Source organism: Rhipicephalus sanguineus, chromosome 1 (genome assembly GCF_013339695.2).
Source record: "Rhipicephalus sanguineus isolate Rsan-2018 chromosome 1, BIME_Rsan_1.4, whole genome shotgun sequence".
In the NCBI taxonomy this organism is placed as follows: domain Eukaryota; kingdom Metazoa; phylum Arthropoda; class Arachnida; order Ixodida; family Ixodidae; genus Rhipicephalus; species Rhipicephalus sanguineus.
The window spans coordinates 149,627,335-149,651,013 of NC_051176.1; the positions used below are offsets into that span (position 1 = coordinate 149,627,335).

At 43.7% G+C, this 23,679-nt stretch overlaps 1 protein-coding gene across 1 annotated transcript in view; it reads left to right on the plus strand.

Moving 5' to 3' along the window:
• Window positions 1-20,457, plus strand: part of LOC119400172 (cyclic AMP-dependent transcription factor ATF-6 alpha-like) — a 61,336-nt gene extending 40,879 nt beyond the window's left edge. Inside the window, 4 exon segments of the mRNA XM_049412116.1 lie at window positions 5,076-5,252; window positions 5,663-5,783; window positions 12,097-12,181; window positions 18,942-20,457. Coding sequence (XP_049268073.1) covers window positions 5,076-5,252; window positions 5,663-5,783; window positions 12,097-12,181; window positions 18,942-19,228 — 670 coding nt within the window. The 3' untranslated portion in view covers window positions 19,229-20,457.
• The last annotated feature ends 3,222 nt before the right edge of the window (window positions 20,458-23,679 follow it).

The following is a 23,679-nucleotide window of genomic DNA, read 5'->3' on the forward strand; positions in this document are numbered from 1 at the left end:
GTGTTAAAAGAATACCTGGAATGGTCGATTTAAAGCGAATTTTTTTTCGTACCTGGTTTTCCGGCATTTCGTGAAGTTCAAATGGCGCTCACGTGCCCAAAAAATTTTTGCCGCCCAGATTATTTTGGGAAAATACTGTAGAACTAATGTCTATATGTGTGTAATTTTCTCAGACTTTTTGAGAGAAAGTGATTTTTCTCGAGTGCCCCGACTGGGAAAGTTGGCGTGGAATGACCCTCCTACTCTTCTTGTGTCTAGCAGAACTTTAAAAAACAGTAGAACCTTGTTCATATGATCCTGTTTTATACAATTATACTTGGTACCATCATTCACTATCGCATTTCAGCTGAAGTTCACTAGATGTACTTTTATATGTGGTCATGATCAGTTAAAATTAGAGCTGTGCGAATAGCAAAATTTTGGGTGCGATGCGAATTCGAATAATAAAGACTGAGTGCGAATCGAATCGAATAATTTCGAATATTTCATAAACATTTTGCGAATGATTCGAAGTGAAATTACAGAAAAAGTTGCAGAGAATCCCTAAGTATGTTCTTGTGAGATAGCAACATGAAAGGGTTTCTTTTCGCTAGGTTGATGAAGCGCTGGTGGGGTCATATTTCATAGTTGTCTTTCTTATCAAGAATGAGGCAAGGTAGAGGCCGAATTGTATTTATGTACATGATTTGGTGCAACCAAAGTGTTGCCGACAACACTTTACATGTGATAGGCAGAGATGCCATTTCCTCAGCCTCTCCTTCTCTTTCAACTTCTGTGGAAGGCCAACTGATGTGGCGGACAAGGGTGTGCTCCCTTCAAGTCCGAGTTCCAAATCTGCCTCGTAGACGTCGATATATAAGAACATCTGAAATTTTGGATGCTAAAAAGCTTCGGCGTCCGATTTTTCGGACTTCCTGTCCAAATTTCAGGTCCAAAACAGCATTAATTGAGCCCCCAACTCTGCCACATCTTTCATCTTCATATTGGAACCAGCGCTTCCTTGAGTTAATACATTTGCGACCGTAGCGGAGCTTGAAAGGCAGCTTTGCCGCAATACGGGGGTGTGATGAGGTGAAGCATATTGAAAATCTAGGGACCACTTCCAAACGGACGTTGACTGTCTCTTGGCTAAGTTCAGCCGTAACGGACCTTGAAAGGCAGCTTTGCCGCAACACGGGGGTATGAGGAGGTGAAGCATATTAAAAATCTAGGGACCACTTCCAACCGGATTTTGTCTCTTGGCTAAGTTCGACCGTAACGGAGCTTGAAAGGCAGCTTTGCCGCAATACGAGAGTGTAATGAGGTGAAGCATATTGAAAATCTGAAGGGGTCACTTTCAACCGGACGTTGACTGCATTTGTCTTTGGGAAGTTCGAATAGTTCGAATAGTAAAATTTCAGTGCGAATCGAATCGAATAGCAAACACTATTCGAAAAATATTCGAAATTTCGAATATTCGCACACCCCTAGTTAAAATGCATTCCTTGCTGACAATGTGAATTGCTGTGGCACTATCTGGTAGATAAGAGACCAAAACAATTTTATGACTGTGTCGTCTCAGGTGTAGCAGCATCGATACAAATGACTGATGTAAATGATAATGACAAAACATTGTGATTGCTATGCCCTTGTCGTGAGATGAGATGAAGTGAAGGCTGATTTTATTACTTATTTCCTTCTGTGACTGGGGAGAGCAAGCAGCCATAGCTAATTTGGATCGAAGCTGGCATCCTGGTGGCTGCCATGCTGTTTGAAATTGCACTGTAACTGATGGAAACGCCACGCTTGCCCCTCCTTCTCTTGGCCAGATTGTGCCAATGCTTTCACTTTGAAGTCGAAGTGGTTGGGAGCACACTGAGTCCAGGGGCGTAGCCAAGGGGGGTTGGGGGGGTTCAACCCCCCCCCCCCCCCCGAAAATTTTCAGTTTTGCTTGCGTATATGTACACGTGCACATACAAACGCACGCACGAACATACATAAAGTATGGTTGAACCCCCCCCGAAAAAAATTTCTGGCTACGCCCCTGACTGAGTCTGAGGCTACTGCCGTGGTGGTCAAGCGGTTAGAGTGTCCGTCACCGGTGTGGGAGGCACTGGGTTCGATTCCCAGTGCCACTGGGCACCCACTGATTTTTTACAGCGTAAACTGATGTGAGCTCATAACGGCTAATTTCGTGAGTGTGGTTGTCCACCGTCACCACTGCTGCCAGTGTCTTTCACAGCTATTGTGCACATTGAGGGGAAAAAAAACGGTTTGTGGTGGATTTGAACCCAGGCCTTCTGCATGGCAAGCAAGTGCTCTTCCACAGAGCCACACCAGTGCTTGAATCTTTTTTTCAAAAAAGACCCAGAGAAGCATCATGTATGGCTAGGAAATGTGTTAACAGATGTGATATAGCGTGGTAGAAGAGTAAAATAACAGCCAAGCATTACACAATGCGAATTGTGTCACGACTGGGTGGTTTAAGGGGGGACACTGCTCTTAAAAATTTTTCTTTATTTCTTGATCAATTTTGATGAAACTTGGCAACTTTATGTATGTTTGTGGGCCGGTTTCAAATATGCAATTACTTTTCTAGTATATTGTGTAGATTTTAAAATACAAAATATTTCATGTGCCTTTTGGGGAGCAAGGTTATTTCTAAACTGACTGCAGTACAAAGTAAATCAGCATTTCATGATAATCTGCAATCGGAACTGTGTGCAGTGCAACAAAAATGGATGTTCTAAACCCATTTGAACGAAAGTTATGGTATGTTGAACATTCGCGAGTGAGTCAATTTCAAGCGAGAATTTCATTCGTGAATGTTCAACGTACCATAACTTTTGTTCTAATGGGTTTAGAACACCCATTTTTGTTGCACTGCACACAGTTCTAATTGCAGATTATTGTGATATGCTGACTTACTTTGTAACTAACTCAGTTTAGAAAAAATCTTGCTCCCCAAAAGGCACATGAAATATTTTGTACATATTTTAAAAACTGCACGTCATACTAGAAAAATAATTGCATATTCAAACTCGGGAAGTTTGATCTTCTTCGTCATCCTCATCATCATCCACCGCAGCAACAACAAAGTGTGCAGTTGTGCAGATGCACATATTGCCTTAGGAACGCGTAGTGGGTGCTTCTCTGCCGTGTACAATGGGATGGTTTATTGTATGGTGGATACCTCGTAACTGTACTCGTAGGCGCCCTGAGAGCGTTTACAGAAGGCTCTATGAAGGCCGCTCAGCCAGCTTATGCTGCGACTGTGCTGCATGTTCTGTGCAGGCCTGGTGTTTTTTTCTGATGGGGAGAGAGGTAGCCCGGCTTGACGCTTGGTGTTATGGGTACTTATTTCTCAAGAAGATGGCCTTTCCTTTCCCCTTCCCCCAATTACACTGCGCTGTGCTCCCTTATGGTTTGCAGAAATAAAGCGTCTGTCCTCTCCTCACACCGCTACTGGGTCGGAGGCTGGTGCTCTGAAAGAACCATCCAAACGCAGTTGAAGTGCTTTACTTTGGCCACTCAGACATGTCGCCACTTTTCAGAGTGCTTGAAAGTGACCATCCCAATGCACCAATAAATTACAGAGCATGCACAGGGAGAACAACTTTATTTTTTATGCTTATAATGCACTTATGTATGGTTGCAAGTGCTATTCTAGATCTCTGTCCATTTTGTAATTGATTAGAGAATTTAATTCACTATTCGAAACTGCCAAATAATCATCCTGTTCAAATGCTAGTGTAAGGGACAATAACAATTGTTGCAGCCTACACTAGTAAAGCCTGGTGCAAAGGGTTACTCTTCCGAATAATTCTGCTGCATGAGAGTTATAGTAGTTGCTGCTGAGATTAACCACTTCCTGAGCAAATGCATGGAGATCACTCCTGCCCTATAGTTTCAGTAAAGTTCTCAGTCGAAATCAAATTTTTAAACTTCAACATGCACCCAAACTCTGAGGTGTGATCGACAGGGGAAGACCAGGCACACACGACTTCACACAGGCACACCTGTTAATTACTCATAGAGCCTTACCTGATGATGAGCTGTCATCCATCGATTCTGACTCGAGACTCATTTCATACTCCCAGTCAGAAGAAGTGCATGAGCAATCACCGCTGGAAGAGGCGTCATGCGCAGCCATGCTGAAACCACAGGTGCATGCTTATGTTATTGGGAAACGAAACTGTGGTTCCCATTTTGGACTGCAACCGAAGAGGAAACCACAAATGAAGCCAAATAGAAATAAATGTGATTACTATCTCTGAACTTCTGCCACGTTGGATTGTAAAAAACCATAACAGTGAAAACAGCGGCCCTAAAATACGATAGTACTACCTTCACGTGTGCCTCGAAGATAGTAGAAGGCGTGTGACATAGCATGCACGACCATGTGAGCCAGCAGCCGTGAGTAAGGGATGCAGTTTAACATGTGCTTAAGTGACTTTGTAGAGACAGCAGCACCTCTCAACAACCAATTGCTGCATGGCGACTTATTGTAAAGCACTAAAAAAAGACATGGACAGAGAAAGAAGGTGCTGTCATGTCTACCGATTGTTTCGAAATGCGTGCTAAATCTCAGACATAATCTCTACACTGTACATTTACCACAGGAACCATATGGGACAAACCAGTGACGCTGCGCACATATGGCAAAAATTCTCAAAGGGTTAACTTTGTTGTAAGTGAATTCGGGCGCATTGATTACCTGACGCATCAAACTATTTTTGTTCATAAACTTGTTCATTATAACTGGGTTCGAATGTGTCCTACTATTTCTGCATGCTACAAGTGCTTGGACTGTACTCGTCAGTAGGACTCAAAACACAATGAAGACATTGCCCGTAGTTGCAGATACATCACGGACACTTTATGATACAGTGGGCAATGAAAACATGGGAAGGACGTGTGTTATCAACGTGTATCACCCTGCACACATTCCCCATCATCCCCTGTCCTTGATTTGCACACTGCATGCAGGTAGTGGTATAGTCACGAAACACATGGCATATAGGTGGCAACTTGCCTCTCTAAGGCTTTCATTAGGGGCATTGACGAAAGCAACGCTTGTGGGTTGCATATTTCAGACTGCAGAGCCAGCTGCGTGGCTGGGCTAACCATGTGGAGCACATGAACCTGAGACTGACAGAGCAGCGCAAGAAGCCCTCCCTGCCACAGCAGCCACTGGTCCGAAAGCCTCGCCTGCAGACCTGGATTAGTACCCGATATGCCAGTGATAGCAGCGGAGTCTACGCCGAGAACTGGTGCACTTTGCCTCTGCACTTCCCAGTGTGGCTCAGTAGACTACCACGAGTTCACAGCATAAATCTACTGAAGCACTGTAAAGCCTAAAAAGCATTTTTTTTTTAGCTGAAGCAGACACATTCTTGATTTTGCTTTTGTGCCATATATAGCAGTGAATATTAACCTTTTTATATTTTCTGAATAGGTATTGCACAGTGCAATAATTAATATTCAATATTGTGCGTAGATATCACACAGTGGAAAAATTGGGAATTGTTCGCATTCTTATCAGCATAACATGATGGGGCCTTAAAGTAGTAGCCCTCTGTGCATGTGTCTGCCCAGTTCAGCCCTGTGAAGTGTTTCATTATCCTATATTAGCTTATTAGTCTGAAGTACTGACTTTAAATTTATCTATTTGCTTTGGCAGGGAGGCCAACAGAAATGAAGACTACTTCCAGCTATACCGAGCACTGCGGAGAAGTTACGAAGAACTCTACGAGGCAATCCAGAGGAAGGACGACACATTCTACTTTGTCTCATTCTCTGGGGTAAGTAGCCATAGGTCGGCAAAAAAAATGAGGAGCTCACTCAGACTCACTCAGACTCATGGCTCGATCGGAGTCTGAGTGAGTCTACTCATGAGTCTGTTAACGTATAATTAGCTTTATCAGTCAGGATGTCAATGCACTTAAACGCCAATATCTCACATAATTGGTGCTCTACGATACACATTTTGATCTCTTACCTTCTCATACGAGTTATCAGTGATTGCGATCCAGTAAGGACATTTATATTGAAAGATATGACTCTTATTAGATATTTTTATCGAGAACTTCCTTTGAAAAATTTTTCGGGTGGTGGGGGGTCGGGGGAGGGGGGGGCACACGCCTCTGATCAATAAATATTGACTCACGGCTTGATCTGAGTCTGAATGAGTCGACTCATGAGTAAGTTTGCCGACCAATGATACTGTCTACATGTATCATTGAACTGTCGCTCTATAACGTGTTTTCTTTACATTGTTCCTCCACGATGTCACTAGTGCACTTAGCAACCTTTTTGCTTACCATTCTGCAACTCACTATGTGCTGTTGTAATGTGAGTGCCACCGTGGACGCTGAACAGGCCACTGGTGTCCCTTCAAATACCCGGGATTACAAAGAAGCGTCGTGTTCCTTGTGCTGCGCTCAAACAACTCGCCTTGGCATATTTGACTCAACGATACGACGACACTCTGCACATATACACCGATGGATCTGTGACTCTGTGCGCTTCGACTGCGGCCTTTGTGATCCCTCATCTGGGTACCTCCCGGCAGTACAAATTAAATCACAGGTCGTCTTCAACAGCTGCAGAACTTGTTGCGATACGGGAAGCTATCCAATTCGTGTCCAGACAGTCACCACGTAAATGGACGATACTATCAGACGCAAAATCCGCATTACATGCTATTGACTCTTGCTCAAGAAGGGGACAATATTATGCCCTAGCTTTAGAAATCATTCACGCATTCGACCTTGCGCAGAAGATCGGTCACTCAGTTACATTGCAATGGATTCCTGGACACTGTGGATTGGCAGGCAACGAGCTTGCTGATGCTGAAGCAAGAGCTGCTGTCTCTAACACCCCCGACGTGAAAGTACCGTACACGCGAGGTGACGTGAACTCTTTATTGAGATTGCTCATGCGAGAGTGCATAACCACTTATTGGTCTCAGCCAGACCATCGATACAGGCGTCTGCGGGAAATAGATCCGGCAATGACTTTTCGCCTCCCGGCTAGAATGAACCGAGGCAACGCCAGTTTGCTGCACTGGATTCGTCTGGGAGTTGCATTCACTCACCGCTATGCACACCTCATCCGCCGTGCGGACAGCCCGAACTGTGAACGATGCCAAGTACATGAAACAACAGCACATATATTTTGTGACTGCCCACTTTACGTGTCGCAACGTAATACACTTGCTTCAACGTTGGCAGGAATCGGTGTGGCAACACTAAGTGAGACGGGTATTTTGTCAGCTATGTGCGACCAGACAAAGTCACCAACTGCTATCAAGGCTGTGATAGATTTTCTCAAGAGCACAGAACTGGACACAAGACTATAGCGAAACCACTAAGTCACGTGGTTATTGTATTATTGTATATATGCATAACTCTTTCCTCTCCCCATCATCACCCCTCATCACTCCTTTCTTCCCCTGTGCAGAGTAGCAGGCTAGAGCGCACTAGCTCAGGCCGACCTCACTGCCCTTCAGATAAATTCTCTCTCTCTCTCTGAGTGCTTGAGGATAACTCCCTCGCGTATGAGTGAAAAATAACATGAAAACAAAGGAGGTGACCTGTGCAACTTTCGGCAAAGCAGTTGCACATCATAGACACCATAATAGCTGCCATTATTGCTGATTTTTTTTCTACCTTGTGCGCTGTGGCATATTGTAGAGAGGGGTGAGATGGGTATTGCATTTTTGTTTTCAGCACTGTAGGCAAGGGCCTCCCACGAAGTCCTTGTGTGACATTGACGCAGTCAGTGCAGAGTACAACAGAGACAGCACTTTGCTATCGAGTAGAAGTTTGTTGAACCTTCACCAATAAGCTTCATTGATGAGCACATGAGGCAAACATATGTACATAGATTCAGGAACACATTAAAAAATGTTCAAGAACTCCAAATAGTCAAAGTCCATCTGGAGTTCCCTTACTACGGCATGCGTCGTAATCCTATTATAGTTAAACCTGGATATAATGAAAGTGACAAGTTCCCGAAAAAATTCGTTACAAACAGGTTTTCGTTATATGCAGTTTCAGCATGAAAATTCGGAAAAGAAATGCACAAATTAAACAAAAGGGGAACTGAAGACACAGCTCACCCCAAACATTTATTTAGCGACAAAAAATTGAGTTACTTTGCTCTATTGCCTGTTTGTGAGGGATGGCAATACTGAACGTTCGTAAGGCATTAATACAACGCTGCTCTGTTATCGTCTAGCCATGGCCTCCGAGATTGGTTCCGGCAACACGACGGCGCGTTGCTGGAGCTACTAATTGCGGAGGCCACGGTCTTGCGAACCCGCAGCGCAGCGCAAGAAGGCAAAGCGCATGACAAGTCAACCCCCGAACATCCATCGTTGTCACCATGGTCATGGACAGTTTCCTCCAGTGCCTAATCTGACATCTCCTCGGTAGTGACGACACAGTTGTCCGCATTAAAAAAAATCTAGAAATTGCAAAGCTGCACGTCGTCAAGTGCTGCTCCATGTGCGCGCAGTGCAACCATGCACGTGCACACGGTGTTGAAAACGAAGAGCGAACTCCATGTGCAGCGCGAACTCAAAGCTTAATAACACAGAGCAAGGACTTTTTTTTTTAGTGGCCTCACCTTGGTGTCACGTTAACAAAGTGCAGTTAACACTTTCGTGACCGCGGAAAAATCGGTCGTTTTTGGCTGGTCTAGGAAATGTTTTTTTCCTGCCACAGAATATACTTGATGCTAAAGTGTAGGGTATCAAACGATAGAGGAAGAATTGGTCTTTCCAACAGTGTTAATTTCAAACAACGGATTTATTTCGAATATAATAAAAAAATTATCAAACAAAGAAAATGCATCAAAAAGAAAGAAAGATTCATAAAAACATCAGTGCTACTCTGCAAAGGTTAAACATTAAAAAAAAATTGAAATATACGTTTTGAACACAAAGCCCTCGTAGAATAATAGTGAAAATATAAGCTCTTTAAGTACAAAGATTATTTACATAAATACAAGAATATAGGCACTAATGCCTATCATGCCACCGCGCGATGCAGATTCTTGACGCGGTGAAACAAAGACTGGCTGCGCATGTTTCAGGAAAAAAAATTTTTTTTTCTGTTCGACTTTCCTAGCATAGTTTGCAGTTCTGGTATTTTTCAATTTTCCTGTGTATTTGTTAAAATGAACAGTGTAGCCTGTTCCAAATCTGCAAAAATCCATAACTGTACCCTCATTCGACCTCTTTCTCGCTCATATACTGCCGAATACCATACCGACTTTCACATTTCCCCATTTTCTCATCCACTGAAAGGTTCCGACGGGGTTAGAAGAGCGTAAAAAAATCGTTCATGTGTTGCAATAGAGAAGACGCCTGGTGAAGATATTCGTGGGATGCGATGGTCGTCTTCTTAAGATCAGAGACACACAAGAAGCCTTGCACCTTTTCCGTGGCATCACTGACGGTGGATGAAGGCCTCGAAACATGTGTCGTCGACAGCAACACCAATGCAAGCGCGGGACTTGAACGATTACCATGTACACATGGAGTGAGACAAACTTGCTCATCTTCTCTTCAGTAACCTCCCTCCATGAATCCGTCCCTCTCACTGTATGTTGGCTTTTCGAAAGTATGCATCCACGCATACTTATCTGTGTGGTTGCATATCTCTCTGACGACTTCTGCGGTAAAAAACAACACGAAGACGCCGCCGCGCAGCACACCGGAGCGTTGGGTCAAAGTCCGCTCCGCGCCGTCTTCGCGAAGAGAATTGCGCTCTTTCTGCAGCCGGTGCCAAATGCTCTCGCCCGAATGAAGTTAACACCTTGCAGATAACAGCTGTTATTTTAAGAACGCACCGGATACGTTTACATCGACGCGCGGCAGCGATAAAATGACCCGAGGAGAAGACTAAACTTACCGGCGTATAGCTGCTGATGTTTCGGGGAGGTTTGACGCACTTTCGCCGTCCGTACTGAAGCCTGGTGAATCGAAGTCGTCTTCCATGTCTGTGGTGCTACCATCATCCAGAGGTTTCCGCTCATATTAATCGGAATCCGTCGAAATTCGCCGTTTGTGTGGAGCCCCTGCGAGCGGCGTCGACGCAAAGTCTGAAACAACGAGCGCTCACCTACTCGACTGCGAACGAGCTTTAAAAATCTTCCCGCGGTGGAAAAAACAAACTCGCAAACAAAACTGATAAAAAACATGTTATTTTATGCTTTGTATTGCGTTAGCTGTCCAGAACTGCTCAGAGAGTGCCAAAACTTGATCTTGAAGTCATCGATAACATACTATCGATGGGAATGGGTGCAGTCACGAAAGTGTTAAAGGAGTCATGACACAAAAATTTTCACCCCGCCTTTTTTTGCTGCAATGTGTTGCTGGGGGCCTGTTAGTCATAACACGGCACATTGTTTGCTGCAGCGCACAACAGATAATTAATTACAAGCTCCTCATTACTGACACAGCCTCAGTTTCGGTTTGACAGAGCTCCAAAAACGACAAGCCGCCGGGTGCAACTATCACCACCTAGCGAGTGAAACGCTCGGTTACGTGAGCACACAGAACAGTGACGCATTTCCGCGTGGTCTGTCGTCGTTGGGCTCATCGTCGTCGGGCTCATCGTCGTCGGGCTCATCGTCGTCGGGCTCATCGTCGTCTGATGGCGACGATTTTCTTGCGGCTGGGATGGAAGGAATTTTCGACGTGGCGAATCACTTCAGGTTTGACCCGCTGGCGAGGAGCGATTTGTTGGGAAGCGCGTCAAAACAGAAATGGCGGCTACGACGTCATCATAACTTGTACCGGCTGCAACGGTTACGTAGGGGAAGTAGGGGGGTCACCTCGGGTCACCTCCGAGGGTGTCAATGTACCTGGTGTGGCCTATAATGCTGGATCGCGCTTGCGAACTTCAAAACTCGTATAAAATACCTTCCAAGCTTTATTCGCTGTCGATATTTTGCAGATGGTACACGCACGTACACTGGAATCGATCCAGCACGCTATCTTGGCCGCGAAATTTTGTGTCAGTACCCCTTTAAGAGACTACTGCAACAACCGAAGAGTGGCGCTGCCAACGCAGAAGCCGATTTTTTAATAATTTTTTTAAAAATAAAAGCCGGCGCGTTTAGTGTGGTGGCACCCGTGAGCAGCTGGATGAGGTTTGAAGGGATGGGGGGAAGGGCACACCCGCGCATGCGCCCGCGGTGGCAAGGGCGGGCTCGAGGGGTGCAGGCCCGCCCCACCCCCCTTGCGCACACCTGCAAGCACAAACGAGCGCTCACTCTCACCTCGCAGTTGCGGGGGCTTCGAGCATGCCATGCGCGACCCCACTGCTTTGCGCTCCATCGTCTTCGGGGCAACCGCAGAAGTTCATGCGGCTCCTGCTCGTGCCAAAATGACAAAATTCAGGGCAAAATCCCCAGGTTGTCAGCGGCGAAAGTTCGTTATATCAAGGGTGTCTCCCGCTGCCACTTTGTTACACAGGGGTCGCAAGTACATTTGCTTCTATGGAGTAATGGCGGGGAATAGAAAAACTTCGTAATACTATCAAGGAATTTGTTGTATTGAGGGTCATTATAGACAGGTTTAACTGTAATGATATTGTGGTTTTGGCATGTGAAACCTCAGAATTTAATTTCTAACAACTACACAAGGCATGTGGTGACTGTGGTAGACATGCTAATCACAGCTCATCAACAGTGGTGTTTTGATATAAAGAGAGTGCTGTTGGCAAGAAGAATTTACTGTGAGGGTCGTGGTTATTTGACATTTGTCGTTCATGCCGTGACAGAAACTTATCTTTGATTTTGCATCACAGCACTTTCCTGAGTAGTGCATGCTTGCATGTGTCTTGATGCATTAATCAGTTCATGAAGTCTTCAATGGGTAGTGTTATTCAATTCTGGATGATGTTTCTTATATCCATTTCATTGTCAAAACAAACTACGACTGGGTAGGTGTGGTGGGCCACCTTTTATGTGATGTCTGTCAAAGTCTACAGTCACTTTTAACCTTAATTTTCTTCTTTATGTTGTTTTATTTGACTATTCATAGACTTTTTGCCATCATGAGACCATGTCTCAAATCCTTGTGACTTCTTTGTACTCCAGGACTATCTTCTACTATCAGCAAACTCTGAAAATAGGACCAGAATGCCAAGAATGTCACTTGTCATGCCTGCAGGAACGTTCAATGGTGAGTCTTTTCATTTCACGATGCTTTATTTTGTGCTGCCTCCCAATGTTTAATTTGCGATGCATAAAAAAAAAATTTTATGCATATTGAAATTTACACCTTTTCTTTAAGGCATAGTCGCCAACCGATGTTTTTATTTTATACAGAAGGCGCTGCAAAAAACATTTGAGTATATAATAGGAAAGTCCAAGAAAACTAATTCCAGTAGCAAAAAAAAATAATAAAAGAAAGTAATAACAATAATTAGTTTTGTAGAACTTGAGAATTGACAGCAACGCTTTCGTTTTGTGCACAGAAGCTGTCACAAAAATGTTTATGTAGGTAAGAGGGCAGTATGTAAAACTAAAGTAATTACAATAACATAAAAAATCAATTTTGTTGAATCTGTGATCTGGTGACCATGACTCAATGGGCGAAGTCCTGTTCACAGCAGTTGTACATCACCTGTAAAGCTGAAAGAAATGCAGGTCTGACGCACTGTTGACCAGAATCTAGAGTGACTCAGTAAACCTATTGCACCCATTTTGCCACTGCGGCTTGCCATCATAACTTCATGTTCTGCCCAGAGTTGTAGAATGCCGATGTTACGTTCACCAACCTGAACCAGTTACGCTCCACTCGGTTGGATGAACACACAACATCAGTGATTCCACTCCTGCGCCAACTGCGCCAAAGTGCGCCAAATTGTATGTACTGCGCCATCCTGATAATATCGACGAAAATTGCGCCAAACTGCGCCAAAGCCTCGGGTTTGGGGGCGTCTATCACTGGCAATCGCACGGCCGGCGCGTCAGAACATGTGCAGCTTGATCTTGGGGCTGCCAAAGTCGCAACCATGGACCAAGAATTATTCCGCTGAATAAAAGCGCTCGCGCGTGCGTCCCGAATAAGCCACGATGCCATGCACGGTGCTGACGCAGCTTCTGTTCTGCAAGTCGGCTCGACAGCAAAACGAGCTCTCCGCAGAGGCTCGTGACGTCTAGGCCTCTCGGTAGCGAGAAAGTGCGACGGCGATTCATCGGCGGACGTCGTCTGTTCTAGAAACGCTGCTGATAGCTCGTTTCAAGCGTCGCACGGCACTTAAGGAAAGCGATGTTCAGTAATAACTACATGTGTGCTGCTAAAATGTCTGTCACTTCTGTTTCCGGATATCGCGGAATGAAATCTGGGATCGCTAGCAGTATATATATGGAACAATATCGAATTTTCCTTGCTTCGCGTTTATGGAAGAGCACGCGAACGGTGGAAACGCGTTCACACTTTCCTCAGATATACTTTATCCATGAATCTTCATTCGGAAGAGCTTTTTCGTAATTGCTTATACCAGCACGTCCGAGTTTAATCACTCTGCGGTAAATACCCCCTAAAAGGCCCTGCCCTTTCGAGCTCACGTGCTAAGGTTCCAATTCGAATTTCTTGCTTGCTTTTTAAAAATGTCATCTCATTTATAAAAGCATATATCCTGGTCGGAGCAGCCGCAAATACGCAGCTGTCAGTAGCGGGCCCGTCGCTGACGGTCCACAGTGAAGCGGCTACCCCATGTTACACGTCCGCCCCTCGCTTTCGGGGGTCAATAGCTGACGGGTAAAAAAACTCAGTTTCGCTTAAGGGCGAAGCAATGAATGCGATACCAACAAATTGTATTGTTAAACGAAGTAAGGCTAGCAGCTAACTCTTTTGGATTCAATCTCGCGTAACTCAACAAAACACTGGTTTAAGGGAATATGGCCGCTCCAGGAAACGAAGCGTTTTCTTTCTCTGAGTTCTCTAAACGCGAAGTAAGCGTTGAGAGCACAGCAAGTTTACAAGCCGTCTCCTGATGCCTCGGGATGGCGCGCGCGCAAGCGCCCTTCGAACGATGCGGTCCCCTCCCCTCCCCCCGCTCCCCTGGCGTCCTTTCATGCTCCTTACGAAAGACGGGCGGGGCGTTTCCTCTCTGTTTGATGAGCAATCGACGGCAGGTCCGCACGCGGGAAGATGTTATCTCATGCGCTGTCCGTGCGACGGAGACAGACGGCCGTCTAGCTTAATCTCCGCTTCAGCCGCGTTCGTCGCCGCGCTCGCGAGCATTTACCCGCGACTAGAATGCGCGTGGTGATGCTATTAATTTGGTCTTTTTACAGAAAATACGGCAATGGCGACGGCAAAAATCCGCGGAGAGCGTCCATATAATTGTTATCACAATAATCAATAAACATTTTAAAAAAGGTGAGGAGCCATATGATAAGCGAAGATGTTTCGCGCATGGCAAGGAGGTGACATGGTGGAGGACAGTTTGGTATGTAAGGCCAGGTTGTTAACGTTAAATACGCAATATTAATGCGAAAGCATCAGATGCTTTATCAAACACGAAAATTGACCGTCGGCGGCGTCAATCGATTGATGCAAAAAATAATCATGTGATGGCGTCATCATCACGTCATAGATCGTCAAAACTTGTGACGTCATCATGGCGTCATATATCGTGATGTCACGTGATGACGCCATCACGACATCGCCGCTTTACACTGCTTCCGTAATCGGTGCGCCGATCATGGAGCTAGCGCAAAACCAGGTGAGGTGCAGATAGCTTGCAGAGAGGGAGGGGGAGGATCAACCCGTCGATCGAGAAGAAAAAGAACCTGGCTTTCGCCTTGGAGTTTTCTTAGGGGAATGCATTAGGGACAGTGTGGCTCTTTGGCATTGAGGCACTGCTGTACATCACGGCGTTTGTCTACAATGTCTGCTGATAACCACATAGTTGTATTTAGAGTGTTATTTCATAAATTGCAATTTTATTGATCTGGTATTCTGTTTATTTGCTAGTGTCGAAAATAATCGACGAAGAGGTTAATTCAGAACACTCAACTGCATGAGCCCTTATTTTTTCATTAGCGAGTGAAGTATGGAGTTCTCCTGAGATGATTTTTTCCATGAGATTTGCAATGAATCGAAATATTTCTAGCCTTCATAAGAGCCCCATAGTAATATTCCGGTGCTTGAATGTTATTGCAATATGCTTCCGTAGTGCACTCCAGGATGTAAAATTCACTGCTCCAGAGTGCTCCCAGATGCAAAATTATCTGCTCCAAAGTGCACCAAGATGAAAATTTTGCTGCTCCAAAGTGCTCCAAAACAGAAATTTTGCTGCTCCAAAAATTGCTCCAAATCAGAAGTCCTCGGTAGCATCACTGCAACATTGAAAACAATTGCATGCCACAAAAATGAAACAGCATTAGTCTTAAAATTGCATGAAAGCAAGGTGACAACCTGAATTGCGGCTATTTTTCTCATGGTGGCCATGTGTTCCGTTTACAACGTTGCATGCGAATGTCTGAAGAATTTAGCAAGACCCGGTACAGCGTTACAAATTTTGGTTGCCACTATGCACTGGTTCAATAAAAGTCTGTTTTATCGCAATAGTTGGCAATGGTGCGGCGGGTAACTGCGAGCAGCTCCAAAAATTCGGTTGGCTCTTTAAAACTTGTAGCAGTGGGCTCATTGAAAAAATTTTCATTTGCACTAAAAATGCTTATTAGTTCCGATTGCCTTCATGCTGAAAATTGATCCTATTCTTTAGAAAGCCTGGAGTAGCCTTTTTTTACTTTGAAATCATGAAGAGCTAGCTCTGTGACATCCTGAAACAAGTGGCAACGTGTTTCTCTCCAATCGTGATCACAAACAAGCAATTAAGATCGCTTGCAAGGTAAGCGAGAGCTCATTGCATTTAGTACTACTGCCTCTACGGCTGCTCATGCTGGTCACTGGACACATGGTTGTAACAAGAACACCAGATCAGGCACTGGTGCATGGTGTAGGTGGCATGAAGTACGATACTACGCTGGTTGTAGAGTGTGCAGTATGTGCTAAGAGACTTGTGTGCGTGCTCTTACTAGCAACTTTTCAGTTGCTAGTAAGTGCTTCGTCCTGTGTCCTTTCTGAGTCTTCGTACTTATCGCGCTTGTTTCATCATGAACCTATACCAACACGCCCAACTGGCAGTCATCCTAAATGTTATCTCATGCGCTGTCCGTGCGACGGAGACAGACGGCCGGCTAGCTTAATCTCCGCTTCAGCCGCGCTCGCGAGATTTTACTTGCGGCTAAAATACGCGTGGTGATGTTATTAATTTGGTCTTTATACAGAAAATTACGGCAATGGCGACGGCAAAAATTCGCGGAGAGCGTCCATATAATTGTTATCACAGTAAACATATAAAAAAAGTCGAAGAACCATTTCACTCTGTGAAGTGGATGATAAGTGAAGCTGTTTCGCACATGGCAAGGAGATGACATGGTGGAGGACAGTTTGGTATGTAAGGCCAGGTAGTTAACGTTCAATACGCAATATTAATGCGAAAGCATAAGATGCTTTATCAAACACGAAAATTGACTGTCGGCGGCGTCAATCGATTGATGCAAAATATAATCATGTGATGGCGTCATCATCACGTCATAGATCGTCAAAACTTGTGACGTCATCATGGCATCATATATCGTGATGTCACGTGATGACGCCATCACATGACATCGTCGCTTTACACTGCTTCCGTGATCGGTGCGCCGATCATGGAGCTAGCGCAAAACCAGGTGAGGTGCAGAAAGCTTGCAGAGAAGGAGGGGGAGGATCAACCCGTCGATTGAGAAGGAAAAGAATCTGGCTTTCGTCTTGGAGTTTTCTTAGGGGAATGCATTAGGGACAGTGTGGCTCTTTGGCATTGAGGCACTGCTGTACATCACGGCGTTTGTCTACAATGTGTGCTGATAACCACATAGATGTATTTAGAGTGTTATTTCATAAAGTGCAATTTTATTGATCTGGTATTCTGTTTATTTGCTAGTGCCAAAAATAATCGCTGAAGAGGTAAATTCAGAACACTCAACTGCATGAGCCCTTATTTTTTCATTAGCGAGTGAAGTATGCAGTTCTCCTGAGATGATTTTTTCCATGATATTTGCAATGAATCGAAATATTTCTAGCCTTCATAAGAGCCCCATAGTAATATTCCGGTACTTGAATGTTATTGCAATATGCTTCCAATAGTGCACTCCAAGATGTAAAATTCGCTGCTCCAGAGTGCTCCCAGATGAAAAATTATCTGCTCCATAGTGCTCCAAGATAAAAATTTTGCTGCTCCAAAGTGCTCCAAAACAGAAATATTGCTGCTCCAAAAATTGCTCCAAATGAGAAGTCCTCGGTAGCATCACTGAGTAAAGTAATTCGTCATTACTGTGGCCTCCGCGAATAGCACCTGCGACGCGTTACACGTCCGTCCCATTCGGCATGTTTTCAATAGAAGTTCAATTTTGTCAATGCCTTAACACACCGTGAGGTGGCGACCTTAGTGCAAGTGTCGCAAAAGCGTCGGCCTCGCTTATAGCATCACGCTAATCCAAACCAAAAATAGCTCTGCAACGCGCGCTTGCCTCACCTGGCTAAACACCGCGTTCCCCGCTCACGCGCTCGCCCCGAGAAAAACCGCGGAAGGGCTACCGGGGCGGCACGACGCGCTTTGCGTTTCCCTCTAGTCCGGCCGTGGCGTTCAGTCACATTTTGACAGGTCGCAGGATGGCGACCAAGTTCTGCATCCAATATGCGACGCTCTTCTGGCTATCGCACCTCGTTCTCTGATTACGCTTTCACCGTTAACTACTACAGCTACCTCAAAAGTTTGTTTAATCATTTAACATCGACGTTAGTCGTCGAGATGGAGATCAAAGTGGGTGCATCCACGTTAAACAGTGCTATAGCTGCCAGACATCAATATACATTGTGCAAACTCTCTTATATCAATGTACAGTAAACATTCAGTTGCTTCTGTAAGGGTACCCTTTACTTTCGTGTTATTCAGATTCCTATGACGGAGGGATCAACCATTGTTTTTTTACTACTGCAGCCTATTTGTTAGTTCACTTCATCAGTTATTATACAGAGTAACAGTAGAAAGGATCATCCTTTGCATAGGCAACACGTCTTTCTACAAAGCAGCACCTGACATAGTTGCACAAATTTATCTGCATATAGAAAACCAGGGCTGATGTGTTGGCATGTGAATTGGTAAGCAGAGGTTAGTATGTGGCACTTGTGTTGCAATCCCCCTAGCTGCATAAAAATGAAGTTCATTGTATTTCTTTTAAACTGAATGTACTTATTTATGGCATTTTTTTCAAATACAGTAAAGCCTTTGTAACTTGGAAGATTAGAGAACCCAGAACGTCTGTCTGGTCTCCTTGCATTAGCTATTTAAATGCCACGATGAATCCAATAAGAAAGTTGTCAATTTTCACCTAAGCTGAGCATTTCGTGGTGTCTGAAGTGTGTGCATGAATAAAAGTTGTCACACCAATGACGATGCTTTAGTTCTCCTAGCACACTACGCTTTTGGAGCATTGGCATATAGAGTAGACAGTAGGTAGACTGGAACGTTTATGCCTTTAGTACTTATGGTGAAATAACTTCAGGCTGCCTGGTTGTTCTCCATTCACATGGCGCAATTCAAGTGTCTTTCTTGCCCGTTGTCGTATTTGTATGTATTTGTGTGTACATGAAATACATTCAAGGAAGCCTAAATAATCTAAGAAAAAATTGTTGATGTATGGGACATACTTTGTCAGCTGCTGCTGTACAGCAGTTTCTTTGTGTGTATCTGCTGTGGAGTCGTTTTGTGGTAAGCTCATCGACATCTTTGTTAGCATCATAATGAAATTCATCCAGTGGTCTTTGCGTGCTTTGTGCCACATGTTGATAATTGCTTACCTCTTTCTTCTTGTGCACATTTCAGAATCTACACACATGGTAAAGGAACATGTACCGATGGTGCAAATTGACTGTGAGGTCATGAGTACGAAAATAATGTATGTCAAGGAATCGGTCATTCCACCCCACTTGAGGCAGCAGTATCCCCGCAATGCTACTCAGCCAAAGACTACTGGAACTAATGTGAATGTTGCGGCAGTGCGGACGAATGTGACGAGGCAAGAACCAAGTTCCTACTCGCGAAACATGTCCAACCACTCAAGACAGCAGCGCCTTCCACTACGAAACCATACTAGGCGGAATGGCCAGTAGTACCGTCCAACCACTGTGGAGTGGCATTTGGCATCTTAACTTATTTGAATGGCTCACTGAATGCAACAGCGCCAGGCCAAGACTCCGTAACTGTTCTTGCTTGGTGCTTGCTCACAAACTCTGTGTGTCCTTTCCTTTCTGCCTGGGAAATAACATAGAGAAGAAAAGAATTCTGTGTGCACACATATGTGCATGACTGAAAATATCAGCTGCTTGGCAGTGTGGTAGTGAACTGGGGCACTGTGATTTGCAACTTTAATAGCATTGAGGTTGCATGCCTTGCGTAGCTTGCCTATGGGGTTTCTGCTTTATGTCTCTTTTTTTACATTTTTTTTATTAGGTGGAAAGCACTAATGGCTGTGGTTTGTGCTGTGTCACTTTTATTATTTTTATGAATTGGCTCACCCTCTCAAATCTGCAGAATTTAGAAATTTTTGCCATGTGTAACCAGTTGCAGTGGTTGGTTTTGGCTGGCAGGCATGTTACAGTACTCGAATACTGGTTTGTTTTAGTTATTCTTGCCATTTATGCCTTTCACTGAAGTATGTTGAACCCTATTGCTTTCTGCAAAGCATGTCTACAGCAATGACTTGACACAACACAGAATGTTGCTGCATTAGCCTACCGACAGCTTACATTACTGGCTACAGTTTGTGAGCTGCACATTCTGTAGTGGAATGTCATTTGATTTGGAAGAGGGAATGTTTGCATTTGAGGGTCTCAGTGCATGTCAATTTTTTTCATGAAATTTGTCCACAAAGTCTGCAACCTGCTACAATCACCATTTTGAAAAGCAGGCTGGTCAAGTGTCCAACTTATATTTCGGTACCGATTTCATGGTTTGTTCTGTTTGCATTAATGTATGATTCAGGCCTTGTATAGCATGAAAAGCTGCCCTTGCTAAGCAAGAAACAGGTACACAGCTTCATTGCAATTCGACGTAATTCACTATATGAAACCTGATTCTCATTTTATAGGTATATGTGTGTAATAATGGTCAGTTTTCGGTATTTAATGCCGCGCTATTATTCCTGTTTATAAAGCAAGCAAACGAAATCTGGTGCCACAAGATACGTGATTCGTCAAGTTGTGCCTTTGGACAGGCAAGCAGCTATGTACAGAGAAGTGGACTGTAGTTGTGTTATCAGTGCTGTAATGTGACATGATAAAAAACATTTTCTAGCTTGAAGGGCATGGAATTGAATCGCATTGCCAACATGCAGCATTTTTGTGCATGTTGCCAGCTGCGAGTGATGATTTATAGTCTGTGTTGTATGTAAGCGATGCATACCTTGAACACATTCCAGGATGGATGTCTCCCTTGTTGAAGGGTTTGTTTTTTCACAGCAATATGTGGTATGGGTAATTTCAAAGCCTTGCCATCCAGCGCTTTCGGTTTGTGATGCCTGGGAGTCGATTGCTATGCCACACTATTCTGCAGTTGTCGATTACTGGAACTCCTGCTTTGTTCCTTACCACTCTTTTTCATGCAGTGCTTACACCTGATGGCAACACTGATGCCTTCCAAAAAGGCAGAAATCCTGTAAAACAGATTATGTACATATGTAAATATTTATACTTGCACTGTCATTCGACGTGGTTATTTTCCTGCCGTTTTACTGTCATTCGACGTGGTTATTTTTCTGCCGGTTTACTGTCATTTGACGTGGTTATTTTTCTGCCGGTTTGGTGTAATATGTTGCTGTAAACTCATTCTGTCCTCACTCAGATCATATATTCGTGCTACAGAATTTGAAAATGTTGCAGAAGGATCTTCACCATAGAGACCAAGAGTATGCTTACATTTGGCATTTTGACACTGTGCATTGGTCAATACACTGTTTTTTTTTAAAGAAAATATATAGATAGATATACATATGCACACAGTTATATATGTTTACATCAAGGTGTTTTTATACAAGACACTCTTTTCTGTTACATGGAAAATATTTGTGAGGTTTCCACTCAAGCAAGAGGGGGTAGAAAAAGAAAATAAAATGAAGTCATCATGTTTGCTAAATCTTGGCTTCTGTGAAGCTTTAAATATTAATCATAATTTAATAATAGTAGATATAGGAAAATTTTATTACCAGTGAGGATGAAGTAATGTGCTGGATTTATCGCTCGTGTGCCTGTATGTATGTGTGTGTGTGTGTGTTCATTTGGTGGGCTTTGTTATAGCTTAGGCAGTACAAGAATATTCATTGGCAGTTATATAATGCATATGCAGGCAGTGTGACTGTGTTATAAAACCTTGTTGCCTTGCATTTATCCTACTGCACTTTAATTGTCAAATGTAAATAGTGTGGTTAATTAACTATAAACAGTAACAAAATAGTTCATTGCAAGCCTAGCTGTGCAGTTATTGTGAATTACATTGGTGTTAGCTGTGCCCTAGTTAAAGCACACTTCTTAATTCATTCAAACTCATTTCATAAAATTAGCATTGATTAGTGCTGCAATTGTTTTAAAGCTGTGCATCACAGGTTAAACTGACAACAGTGTGTGCACTGTGTATTTCTTGTTTGACTGCTGATGAGATTGCAGGTGACAATAAGGGCTGTTATTAGGGCATCTACACTCATTCCGAGACACCTGTGCTTTGAGATTGCACTAAACGTTTACTTGGCATTAGACTTTTTTTTTCTTTTGCTGTTGATATCTTGCCATATTCTGCAATGTATGTACTTCAGTTGCACTGCGGTATTTATTCTTTGACACTTTATTTTCCTTGTGTGCGTGTGCATGCATGTGCAATGACTTTTCCTAGTCCTGTGTTGTATGAAACTCTTTCTACACACAAAATAAAGTTGCATACCTTAGTATGGGTAGCTTGTCACTCATTTTTGTAAACCTCCAAAAGAAATATTTCTTCATATATATGAAGCTGTGTAGTAATGGAGTATTTCCCCTGACGTCACGCCATTGAATGGAGAAACACTTTTGTTGTTTAATATTTCAGTTTTTGAAGTCACGATAACTTTTATAGCGCTCAAGAAGAACCAGGACAGAAAACGGCGACGCGGAAACTGTGCTAATTTCCAACATATGTTTTATTTTCAGTGGTACATATATATATAGAAAACAGACAGCAAAGCATGTAGGTGCATTTGTACAGGTTTAGAACATTCAAAGCAGCAATGGTGCATGTGTATATAGAAAGTTAAGATATAATGTTGAATATAGCAAACATTATAGCAAAAAAAAAAATGTAGCTGCGTTATAAAAGTTCACATGGATTACCAAGATGCACAGGGGCGGATTCAGGATTTTTTCCTAGAGGGTGGGGCGTCTGCTTTTCGGAGGACCTGATAAGTCCTCTTATTGGGGTTATACATTCAATAATTAAGGGGGGTTCAGGACCTCTGGTTCCCCTTCTCCAAATCCGGCAATGAACATGCTCAAGCTTATGCTTTTGAAGTAATTTTACCGAGTACTTGTACTTGATTAATACTTGATTGTTTACCAGAAGACATGTGCACCCTTTGTGGGTGTGCTGTCCCCATCATTTCCCCTGAACTGGTGGTGTTGAGGTTAAGGAGCAGTGCTCGAAGATCTGTGACAGTAAGGGAGGGTGAAGACAGGTTGTCGAACCAAAAAGTACCAACTTCTGTCTAGGTTCAGGTTTGGCACGTTCCATTTCGTTAAGGTTTGGAGAAATGAAAAGTTAAATGTTTTCTGAACTGCGTTGGCTCAGTAAACTTATCTTTGACATGTACAGTGCTATTGATTTAAATGTGCTAACCTGAAACACTGCAGGCAGCACTCCCCGAGTGACTGCACTCAGTAAGCTTACCAGGACTTCTGTTTTGTACCTTTCCATTCCATTCCCTTTTACTTTCCAATTCTTATGTACATCCAGAAGCTTTGTCAGGATGTGGAAGAAGTCAATTGGCAGACTGGTAACAGCGATCTATGTTTTACATAAATATCAGTAAAATTTAGTAAAAATAGCTTCAGAAAACATGCTTATGAACACGACCATCTTATGAGCGCCGTGTTGCATGGCAAGCACGTGAGGTCTTTGAACTGCTTTGCTCTGAACTGCTAAGAGAGATTCTTTTCAGTTGAGGTTCAGTTTGAGTAGGTGTGTTCTGAGAATATTAATTTGGGTTTGGGTTCAGTCATGGCCACAATCCTAGTTGTACAATTTTCGGTTTGGGTTTGGCTTGACACCATGGGTGGAAATGTGAAAGTTAGGTCTTAAGCCCTGACTTTAAGCCCTGGATTTAGGGCACTGTGGATATGAAGGCCAAGAGTACATTTTGGATGGCATTAATGGCCACCTACTGTGGTGTCGACTTTGTGGCATGGGAATGACTGAGCAGAAGGCTTGAGCAAGACCATGGCCTCCGGCAAGACTAAGCAAAGATTTTCGGCTACTGCTAATAAATAGCTCACCAATGAGCTCACACATTGTCTAAGCTCGCACATGCAAAGCTATAATTCTC